Here is an 11318-nt window from a genome sequence, read left to right on the forward strand (position 1 = left end):
AGCAGCACAGTTCTACACGGAGTTACTTGTCCAGCCTGGCTGGGACAGAGGACTGGGCCCTTCCAGAGCACGGCTCAGCCAGGTTTCTTTTCACCTTTAACTTCGGAGGAGACGAATCTCTGCCCCTTGGCACGCCCCTCTTTCCAGCCGGGGCGCAGAGCTCTGCCTTGGGCCGGGTGACTGAGCAAATGCAGCGCCAAGCAGCAGCAGCGACAGCAAACAGCGGTGCGGCAGAGAAACGCGCAAACGTGTCTGGTGGCTGCTCCCGGATAATGAATGTGTCGTCCATCCCGACTCCCTTCCCCGTCTGCCTCTGGGGAATGCGCCCGCGAGGTGAGTCAGGTTTATAAATGCTTGGCGATGGGAAAAACAGGCTGCGGCTGAGCCAAACGTGTTCGGCAAATAAGGCAGGCAGCTCTGCCACGGACAGCCGCTGGCAGAGCTCAGTGTCAGAACCCCGCGGCGCGCAGCGACTCCCATCCCGCGCACGGCGGCTACGGGGGGCTGCAGGAAGCAACAACTGACTTTTGCCTCTAAAATCTAATTTTACGCCTAAACCACAGACTGTGATAAAAGAGCAATATTGTATTCCTGCCCCATCTATCTGCTCGTTAGAAAGGCGCTCTTCCTTTGGCTGGGCTGCCAGGAGCGCTCCAAGGAACGCTAATTACAAGGTCATTGCAATCAATCGCATTGGGTGGCAGGACTCTGAGTCACCCCTGCAGCGCGCTTTCCCCTTCCACCGCCATCATTTGTTAAAGTGATGAAAAGCAGAAGAAAGATCACAGGCTCCCAGCGCTTCCCATAATGGGTAGGCAGCATTTCCAAAGCGTGGTGGCTTCTGGGTGCCCCACTGCAGGCCAGTTCTCCTGGGAATGGTGACAAACTGGACACCAAAGCTTTCCCAGTGACTTTGGGAAATGCTGCGTACCGGCCGCGTGGCCCTTGAGCAGGAGGAGAGGAGCCTGAAACCGGCTGGAGGGTTGCCTGTGCAGGAGCAAATTCCGTTCTTGCCCCAAGAAATACACTCCCCACCTAGTCACGCCTTTGGGAAGAAGGAAGAAAAGTCCCTTTGCTGCGTTGGGTGGCAAAAGGCTCGTCCCACCTCCGGCAATCCCGCTGCTGGCTGAGGGGTCTCCATCCCAGCTCCTCACCATGCAGGGCTGGGTTCCCAGCAGGAAGGGGCTCATTCCTTCTGGGTGACGGCAGGCTCAGCGAAGAGAGGAAAGCTGTGGTTTGCATATCACGGTGCCTGGAAGATGCTCTCATCCCAGCTGCAGCTGTGAGGCGGTAGGTCGGTGCAGAGCTCGTGAGCGATGGCTGCCTCTGGCTCAGTAACCTCTCCCCACACTCCCTGACAGATGCACCCTCAGGCTTTCCGGATGATCCGCCCCGCTTTCCTCCAGTCCCGGTACCTCTCCCTGCGCACCGAGTGGACCAGCGGCCTGGAGAAGCTGGAGTGGTTTGTTCTGGTGGTCTGGCTGGTGAGGAACAAAGTGAGATATCGTTACTGGTGTGGGTCAGAGCCGGGCCACGTCTCCTGCATCTAGTGGAGGCTCCTAAAAGGACAGGGAATTCTGGTCTCTGCAGGATCCTGCTGCAGCCCCTGATGCTCAGGGCACCTGGACTGCAGAGACCCAGGTCCCAGCCTCTCCTGTGCAGCTGGAGTGGAGATGGTGACCCTGCCTTTCCCAGCTGCTGGGCTACAAGTGCACAAATGTGAGCCCAGAACCCCACAAAATGCCTGCCAGAGCCCCGAAGACCATCCCCCCCAGCCACGTGGGTCACTGAAGCCAAACCCTTTGGTTCTCCAGAACTTCCACTTCAAATGAGCAGCTTTCCTTAAAACCACTAAACCCAACAAGGTGGCACTGACACTTCTTTGGCCTTTTGCCACCCTTGTTACTGGTCCATGTTCTCTCGGGGGGTTATCCAGGGCAGGAACCAGCCACGCCACGAACCAACTACCCCATGATCAACCACCCCGTGTGCCCAGGCACCCGGGACGGGCTGGCAGAGCCGGCCTGGCTGCGGGAGCAGCGGGGCTGTGTTCACCTGGGGCTCTGTCCATAAAAATCACCCAGACACCATTTCCCCCCGTGCCCGTAAGCGGCAGAGGGGACAGCGAGGAGAGGCCGGGGCATGGCAGAGACGTGGGAGGCCAGAAGCGGCTGATGAATGGAGGCAGGGGGTGGGGGAGCCGCCAGCCACGGCAGGAGCGGAGGAAGCCAGAGCTGGGGAAAAGCTGTGAAAGTGAGAAAAAGCTGCTTTCCAGCAGAGCCTGTTACTACTCAACATCCACAAAAGGAGGGAGAGCCCTGAAATCCCTGCCTGCGCCGAGGGTACGGACAAGAGACTGTTCCCTCACGTCCTAATTAGCTTGCTGCTTTGTAACTTAATTTCCTAATTGGTTTTCAGGTTAATTACTTTTAACAAGAAGGCTGGGGAGGTGGCAGCTCAGGCCCTGCGGCAGGAGATGAAGCTTCACTGGCCCACTTCCAGGCCGTGCTGGGAGGCGAGGTGGCCTCACGTCCGTCTCTGCCGCGGTGGCCAGCCTTGCTGCTGCCCCGGGCTGGCGCTCTTCGAGGAAGGTTGGGTGACTTCCTTGGCGACGGCTGCGAATCCTCCCTAAAAGTCAACAATCCTGGGATCTCAGATGGCACCAGCCCCTCGCTCTCGTTCCTCCCGGCAGTGCTGAGGCTCCAGCGCTGCTGACGCCGGGGCTGAGCTCGCTGCCTGCCCCAGATCCGTACGTCCCATCTGGCGCAGGTGTGGGCGTGCAGCCGCTTTCCATCGATTAAATCAAAGCCGATATTGCGGCTCGCTTTGCGCTCTCATGCTGGCGCCGTACCAGCTGCGAGAGGACAGGTAATTCTCGGGCCAGGCTGCTGAGGACAGATGGTACCTGGTCCAGCACTAAAAAAACAAAACCAACTGGAGTGAACCTCACTTTTGAGTTGTCTGTGCTGTAGTGCTCCTGACCCCACGCAAGGCACAAGGAACCTTTCTTGCGCTGCTGAGCTGTGGCTTGAACTCTTTGGAGAACCAGGCTACAGACGTCGCAACCCTTTCTGAGCATTTTCTGAGCCCAAGCCTGTGCTGAAGGATGAACATCTGGCTCCAGCTGTGCTCCCTGAGCACTGGGAATCCTGGCCTCGAGGGCTCACCATGCAGGAAGGCTGCAGCATCATTGCGGGAGGGGTGCAGGAGCCCAGGTGACACCAGAATCAGGGTGTCCACGCAGGACAATCCTCATTCCACTAAGAGGATCCCAGTCCACCCTCTGATTTTCTGGTTCTCCAGGCCACAGAGCTTCACCCGTTTATGGTGCAATCTGTGAACGACCCGTGTGGCACACACAGATCCGGTGGCCCTGCTTTCCCGGCGTCGGCCAGAGGAGCGGCAGGAGCCGGCACTGGGCCAGGCTGGGCAAAGCCTGCGGTGACAGTGGGCAGGGTGGGCTGCGCGTGCAGCTCAGATGGAGGGGGCTGGGATGCCCCCGGGGTGCGGGCCCTGCACAGATCATCCGGCTTGGTCCCGCTCCCCAAATGGGGCTGGGTTAGATGCCAGCCCCCAGAGATTTTTGGTTTTGTGAGGTACCCAATTCCCTGATGCTCTCTTTAAAAACCACAGTCCTACGACGTTATCCTGATGCAAGTTGTTTGGTGGCCTCTAGAAAATAAAATTATTCCATTAGGTTTTCTGCATTGCATCCTTTCACTAGCACTGGGGCACCTCAGACCTCAGCGCAAGTTATTTTCCGACGCCTCCCTGTGCTCTTCCTTGAAGACAGTGAGGAAATCTGCCTCCGACCTCAGTTATAACCCAGCCAGCCCCATTGCCTTCAAAGCCATTTCTGCGCTGGAGCCGTCTCCACCTATGGCTGCGTTCCCAGCGCAAATCATTTCACTTGTGCAACCAGAGAGCGCAAGGTGCGGTTCAGGTTTGCTGGTCTGGAAATTCAGCCAGCGAATTTTCCCTGGACTGCAGACCAAGGGACCGGTATCTGCCGACTACGGGTTTTCTGCAAGCCGTGGGTGCATCCTTGCTCTCTCTCGGTGGCCTCGGCTTTGGGATCTGTACGTGTGGCCGTAATCGCGGGGGGGATTGCTGCGCGTCAGCGGATTAGGATAAGGAGCGAGCTGCAAGCTCGGTTCCCTCCTGCTGCAGCTGTCAGACCTAGACCAAACTGGGTCACGGCATCTTTTTCGGTCCAAAGCTACAAGGCGTTGGCGGGCCATTGCCTGAGACCTGGCAGGAGGTGAATTTTGGGTGCCGGGGCGCGGGTCTCTCATCACGCAGCCCATGCATAGCTGTGAAGACATTTTTCATTGTAAGACCCCCAATCATATCAAGACCACGATTACCCCAAACATTACGACAAGCGAACAAGACATGAACGACATTTGCAGAAACAGATCTGAATTCTAAGGGCATGCAGCATTTTTCTTCTACGCCCTTATTTCTCCAGCTTGTTATTGTTGTTGGGCAGAAAACAAGGATGGGCTTGGCGTAGCGGGCAGAGCCCAGAGGGTGGGAGGAGACGGCGAGATAGCGACACGCGCACTCGTGATTGAACACGAAACACCCCGATTGTGACGAGTCCCTAGAGGCTTGTGCCTCATTGATGAATATCACGCGTGAAGCGTAGCTCCGTGTGCTACCCACATTTTTCTCTCCCAGGTGTGGTGTTCGGGAACCTGAGTCACAGGAAATATGCTGAGTTACGGCACATTTCCACAAAAAAAAAACCCCAAATCACGGGCATATTTATCTGTGAGCGTCTCAAATGCACAATATGTTCAGGCAATACAGGCTCAAAAGATTAACGGACCTTAATCCCAGCTCTGGGCACCAATACACGACAGACGATACACACACGCACACGTCTGTAAGGACCGATGCACGTACACAAAAGGCGATTTTCCCCATCAAAACACACCTGAGCTATCCACCTTTTGGAAACACAACCCGGTTAACTCACCTAGAAGACCAAACTGGACCTGCCTGCTTCTTGGGCTTGGCTATCTGCTTCTGGTACTCCATCCAGCCGCTCACCAGCTCGTGAAGGATCATCACGTAGAGAAGGAAAATGAGAATCCTGGGGTCCATTCGGGGCACTTCGGGGTCTGCTTCATTGGGTCCGGGTGACATTTGGTGGGGAGCGACGGGAGGTGAGCCGGAGGGGCACAGCTCCTGCGGGAGGGCTCTGGGGATGGCAAGGTCGCTGCCGGCGAGGAGCCTTGCAGGCTGGGCTCTGTGCAGAGTGAATTAACGCTGTAAAAATCTCCCGGGGGGATGAGAGGCTGGTGCCTATCGCGTGAAGCAGCATAAACACAGCTGCAGCGGCTACAGCCGGTTCCTTTAACGGGGTGGATCACATCTCCCGGGACTCCATCCCTTTTGTCTCCCCCTCGCTCCCGCTTTGTCCGCATTACTCCGCAGCCATCAGCTCCCTACACTTCCATCGCCGGAGCGGCCCCGCTCCGGCAGCGTCCCTTCGATCGGCGGCGGCGGGGGAGACTCGGCTGCCGTGCCCGCAAGCCGGTGACGGGAGCACTGTCTGGCTGCGAGGAATAAATTAAAACCCTCAGCCGGTGGCTGGGGAATCTCCGAGCTGTCTCTTCCCCGCGGCTCAGGATTTCGGGCTGCGCTGAGCCGATGCTGATTGGAGTGTTAGCGAGTGTTTCGCAGCTGAGAAATCTTTTCTCACACTCTTGTTTTGCTCTCCTCGTTATTACTCCTTACTTACCTCTTCAGCCGCTGTTTCCCCGGTGGTAAAGCTCTGGGGGGTACCTGCTGTGCAGGAAAACCCTGACGCCACAACTCCCAGTCTTTCCCACTCCACAGCTCCTCTCCCAGCCCCTCCACCTCTTTCTGCTTAGCAGCGTAGGGTCCTGCTCAACTGGGACCTGGTTGTGACACCAGATCCCCTCGGCCTCTCCCTTCCTTCCCCCATGGAGAGCCCCAGGACACAATGCAACTCTATCAGGATAAAAGCATAGCCTACTCTTGTTTAGACACTTGTATAAATAAAATAAAATTTAAAAAAAAAAAAGCCCTTTTTTCATCATTTAAAATCAAGATTTATCAGTATTGACCTTGTGTTTCTAAGAGCATCTTACACAAAATTCCTGTTATTCCAGCGAAGCAGTAAGCCCTTGGTAATTATTTGGCCATCAGGATTACCCAGAAAGCAAGAACGCAGATTGAACGACCGACCTTTGCCTAACGGAGCTGTGCCAATCCAGTGCAGAAGAGGAGCCCAGGTGAGGGGCAAACACAGCGATGCTCCTGATCATCACCTCCACCGCTCCTCCATAGACGCTGGGACTGCTGGGCTTGCTCTCTGTGAGGGAGCAGGGTTCAGCACACGGGTCAGGGCAATTCCTTGGGGACAGGCGTGACGGCCACGTAACACGCAATGTCCCAGCAGACCTACCGCGAGGAAGCTGCTCTCGGCTAACTCCGGTTACGTTACCTGTTGGTTGACCACCTGAGGTTAGATGTTTCTCAGGAACTTCTGCCCTTTGGTGTATAACCGCAGACAAGAGCGCAGAAGCCCAGAATTCAACAGTTTTCTATGAAGCACAAGTTTAATGCACCTTAGGGGATGCTAATTGGTCAGTGTATCTGCATATTAAATAAACTTAATGACATTATCAACGTGCACCTCAAAGTACCGTGTGGCTTTCCTTCAGCTAACGAATGTTCTTTCATTTACGAGTCCAGAAGTGCTGAGTAACTCTCTAAATTGGGAGGAGATCTCAGGGATGGGAGTGAGCAAGTGAATGAAACAAGCAAGGATGGGAGGTGTTCGAGCAGCCACGAAAATGGGAATACTTGAGGTTCTCCATGAAAGGATAGTGGAGCCGTTGCTATAGCAACAGAGACAGTTGCCAGGCTGCGGGAGATGGGTTTGATGTATGGTACAACTCACACATAGCGGGGATTTTAGTCTAAAGACAACACTGAGATTTTATACATGTGCAATTTTTAATGAGTAATGACAACGTGACTCCTTTGTTGCAGGGTAGAGGAGCTTTTTGCACAAAATTAAAGAGAGAAATTACTGGAGTAAGAGCAACAGGATAACTCATTGCAACTTACTCCCAGTTTTGCATTAGGTGCTCCATCTTAGGAATACAAAATCATTTTTTAAAATCTTGTTGGTGAACATCACAGCTCGATTGACCAGTGCCATTTGTAAAATCCCAGCAGGTTGCAAACTGCCTCTGCCCCGCGTCGGCCCTTTTCCCACCCTCAGTGCTCCAGTAAACATGGCCCAGGTCTGAAAATCCTCTTGAGTTTTAAAAAAGTTACCTGAACTTTAACACACAATATTTTTGTTAAAAATTTCACCAATTCATCCTTAACACTACCTAAGGTAGAAAAACAAACAACCTATAAGTTATGGCCAGAGCCAACAGCTCCTGACACGGCAGCTGGCTTCCAAACAGCTCAGTCACCGGTCACAAGCTGCAAGTTGTGAGAAATGATTCAAGAAAGGAACTGGCAAGGCTGATTTTAGAGTGCCGAAAGCCCAATTTGGGGCAGGGCAGGACCCCATCAGGCTGCGGTGTTTCCCCTCTGTCCCCCAGTTCCACGCTGGTGCATAAACTCAGCCCAAGGGTACAGCTTTGGGGGTGTACTGGAGGGGTTTGGTGTGAAGGGAAGAACCCGCGTGGGTCCTCCGCTTCCACTTCTGCAAATACTCTCCGTATAGAATCGAGCAGCAGTTAGCAAACTCCCTGGGGACTCCTGAGAGCTGGGAGCAAATACTCAGGAGGCTGTTGCACACTCTGATAGCCATCAGCATGAGACAGAAACGCCAATAAAACACGCGTACAAGTCTGTCGCGTAACGTAGGCACCCGAGTGCTGAACCAGACCTTACCTGCAGACCACGGCCTTGATCTCTTTCTTGAGTTGTCCGTTGTTCTGCAAATGGTTTTGATTAAGAGCCAACAATGCTCCATGCACCATCTCTCTCCCTTTCTCCTGAGGTTTTCAGACAACTCTACAAAAAATGACAATTAGGTCAAGTATGGATGAAGGCTGTGTGAAAGAAGTGGCATGGAAAAAAGTTCCCCAAGCCTGAAGTGAGAGGGGAGAAGGACCTGAGGTGACAGGAGAGAGCCTGGACCTCAGGCAGGCTCTGGAGAGCAGAAGGAAATGAAAAGCAGGCTCTGGGGTACAAAGCAGCCTGCCCCAGCTTTGGTGGGGTGGAAACCTCTGCAGAGGACAACTCCTCCAGCTCACGGTTTAAGCAGCAGCAAGGGGAGTGGAGACCTAGCACAACGCACTGACAAAATCTCATTCTGAAGCTGTGGAAGCAGCACGTGCAGGTTTGCAACTCCTCTGTGAAACCAGGGTGGAAAAGAGGCCAAGCTCCTTTGTCCAAGGCTCTGAGTCCGGCTGGTCGGGCTGGGAGGACAACCCCAAACACCTGAGCGGTCACTGAGCTCTTTGTGTCTTGCAGGTGTCACAAAGCTCCTCCACCAGCATTCCCATTCTTTTGGGCTGTGTACCATTGGAGCAAAGGCACCGAGGAACGGGCCTGTCATTCTGCTACTCAGGGCTTTGTTATGTGACAATCTGCGCCTCTTTACTGCTAAAGAGATTTTTAAAATGGAGGTGGTAGGTTCCAGTTATTATTTACATTCATCGCAGCCCCAAGGACACACTGCAACACCAAAGATCGCCTTCCTTCAGGCTTGGAAGCACCCATCTCCCCGTTCTTCCACGTGGGAGGTGGCGTAACTGACTACCAAACCAGAAAATCCACCCTTCCTGAGGCTCACCGTTGACCCAGAACCCACACCATCTCCAGCCTGCGTCTCAGAAAGGCAGCAATAATTGCTTTGTTCCAGTAAATCAAGCTTGACCCAAACCGCGTGCTTGACTTGTTGCAATCAATCATTGGCTTTTTAGAAGGAACTTCTGAGCTTCACTGAGAAGTGATCCACATTCCCCTCGTACGGGGTGCAAACCCTGCAGGGATTCTTCTCGCTAACAAGGACTGGAAGCATCAAACCTCCCCCATGCAGGCCAAACTGAAAAACCAGGCCAAGCAGCTCTTAAAACAGGCCACAGGGTCATGGTCCAACGTCCCGTGGAGTCCAGAAGATGCAGCAATCCCCACAGGTAGCAGTCAGGCCACAAGCATCTGCAAGTGGGAGGTCCTCCACGTAGACACGATAAAAGTGGACCTGAGCTCCTAGGGTCTGGCGTCTTCAGATGCCCCAAGCAGCACGTCATTAGCTCATACACGCTTGTCCTCAGCCTAAGCCCATGAACGCTGTCCTGCCAGGCCAGGCGAAGTGGAAAACAGACTCCCTTCTCTGCCCTTTGGCCGCTCTTCTGCTTGTAAAAAGCCCTCTAATTATGTGATCGTTCATTAGAGATCAAACACAGAGCGTGGTGCTCACGGGCAGTAGGTCATGGGTAGGTAACAAATCCGGCCATGACCTACTGGGCCAGATGTTTTGTTGTTGCGACCCAAGCTTCGTTCACAAGCCACTAACGACTGTGACATCTCGAATGAGGCTTCACGTGCAGTTCAGGGGAATAAACTCCTGCAGACACATCTCTCCCGCGTTCCCCTTTCACATGCAGTGTCTCCTTCCGAAGCTCAGAAGAAGTCAAACAGACCTGGAAGCAGAGGGGAAAGTGGAAATACAACCCCCAAGGGAGCCAGAAGAGAGCAGATCTGAGCCTTCCCAGCAGACAGGAAAATGGATTTTCAGAGTTAAAAAGAAAGAGAGGTACTGCAGAATCCGTCAGCACCTTCCACAGCCTCACACGAGGCAACAGTTCGTAAAAGACAATGAACAGATGCTCTCAGCCACATTTCTTCTGAGCGTTTTTAATTGCTTCTACCTACAAATGTGGTTGAAAAAGTGGTAACGTGAAAAACCTGCACTCTTAATCATCAGGTTGCTTTCTATCAGATTGCTAATGACTCACCGCGAGGATTTTATAAACATTTCACCACTCTTTAATTGTTAACCCCGACCGACCAACGCAGCTTTGGCCCAGCAAAGCGATGCTAGTCTGAGGGGAAAGATTAATGTTAAAACCCACAAATAATAATAATTGTCTGTTGAGTTCTGGACTTTCCTTCCCATGACAACGGCACAAGAGCAGCAGGGTTTTAGTCTGGCTCAAGCGGGGTGGCTGGTTACGGGAGTTGTTTTTCTCACATCCTCGCCGTAGAAGTGACACGGGCAGAGAAGGAGGAGAGGAGGACACCGGTACTCACTTTGGGCTGGCGCCTTGGACGCAGGCGGGTGCAGAAGCTGTGCTCGGACACCCATGCTTTTCCTCTCTCTGGAGCACAGGCTCTGCTGACCCGGAGCAGAGGCAACGCGGCCCCGTCTCAGCGCAGCCGTCTACAAGCCCAGGTGAGGCACCTTTGCCCCTCGTGCAGTTGTTTTGCGAGAAAAGGAAGCCGGTTTCACTGCATCCGGTTGGTCGGCTCTGTCTTTCTCAAACTCCCCTTGCAGGTCCAGCGGGCCAAAATCCACCCTCCCAGATGGTTTAGTTGCTTTCTGTGAAGTTGTCCTTCAGGCTGGACTGACCTCGGTATCTGGAGTCTGGTCGGCCTGGCTGAACGTCCCCCGCTGCCCTGGCCAAGCAAGCACGGGGCGTCAGCTTCCCGCAGGAACTCGGCTGCGGGAAAGCGTTAGGGCACCTGCCCTCACCTAGATGGGAACGATCCCTGCCATTCACAGGGCCCGGTCTGGTGGGATCAGATGGAGAGGAGACCACAGCAGAGAAGAGAACAGAGCTGAAGACGACAGCAATAAGTGCCAGGTGCCCCAGTGCAAGGAGAAGAGAAGAGAGGACCTGGGAAAGAGTGGTGAACGCAGAGGGTGGTCATGAATAGCAAAGTCTGGAGCAACCATAGCGCTGAAACCCTGTCAGCTGTGTCCTCAGCACTGAGAGTGGCCTGAGCTTGGGTGGAGCTGCCCTTAATCCATGTTTTACACCCACCCGAAGCTCCGAGAAGCTGACTTGCCCTTGTTTTTAATGCTGAGCCTGGCTGTGGTGAAGGGAGCGCTGGCAACAGCACGTCTGTGGGTTCAGAGCCATGGGGACAGGGCTTGGGCCAGTCCACCAGCCCTGCTGGGCTCAGCCCTCATTCGCATAGCAGCCTGAAGGGCAAAGAAAGGCGGGACAGCAAGGTGGAGAACGCTCTGTGGTGACAGCGGGGTCTGTCAGAGCTGCAGAGTCAACCGCACAGAAACACTCCGGAAAAGCTGCTCCATGCAGCACCTCTCCAGAGAGACACCTCTGTCAATAACGGCATTTGTA

General features: G+C 54.1%; 1 protein-coding gene across 1 annotated transcript; it reads right to left on the reverse strand.

The window, feature by feature from the left end:
• Positions 1-295: 295 nt before the first annotated feature.
• On the reverse strand, positions 296-10415 carry LOC147598266 (uncharacterized). The gene is made up of 5 exons (XM_086763928.1): positions 10264-10415; positions 7897-8019; positions 6223-6349; positions 4985-5563; positions 296-1481 (listed from the first exon to the last, which is right to left on the reverse strand). The coding sequence occupies exons 1-4, from the start codon at positions 10316-10318 to the stop codon at positions 5449-5451; spliced, it is 420 nt and encodes a 139-aa protein (XP_086620054.1). The 5' UTR covers positions 10319-10415; the 3' UTR covers positions 296-1481; positions 4985-5448.
• Between the last annotated feature and the right edge of the window lie 903 nt (positions 10416-11318).

Source organism: Chlamydotis macqueenii, chromosome 20 (genome assembly GCF_036417535.1).
Source record: "Chlamydotis macqueenii isolate bChlMac1 chromosome 20, bChlMac1.mat, whole genome shotgun sequence".
Lineage (NCBI taxonomy): Eukaryota > Metazoa > Chordata > Aves > Otidiformes > Otididae > Chlamydotis > Chlamydotis macqueenii.

Excerpts from the sequence above, each read along its gene's own strand:
- LOC147598266 (XM_086763928.1), bottom strand. The coding sequence starts at position 10,318 with ATGGGTGTCCGAGCACAGCTTCTGCACCCGCCTGCGTCCAAGGCGCCA. Across the intron at positions 8,020-10,263 it reads GTCCAAGGCGCCAGCCCAAA|AGTTGTCTGAAAACCTCAGG; the intron begins GTGAGTACCGGT and ends CATTTTTTGTAG. Across the intron at positions 6,350-7,896 it reads ATCAAGGCCGTGGTCTGCAG|AGAGCAAGCCCAGCAGTCCC; the intron begins GTAAGGTCTGGT and ends GCTCCCTCACAG.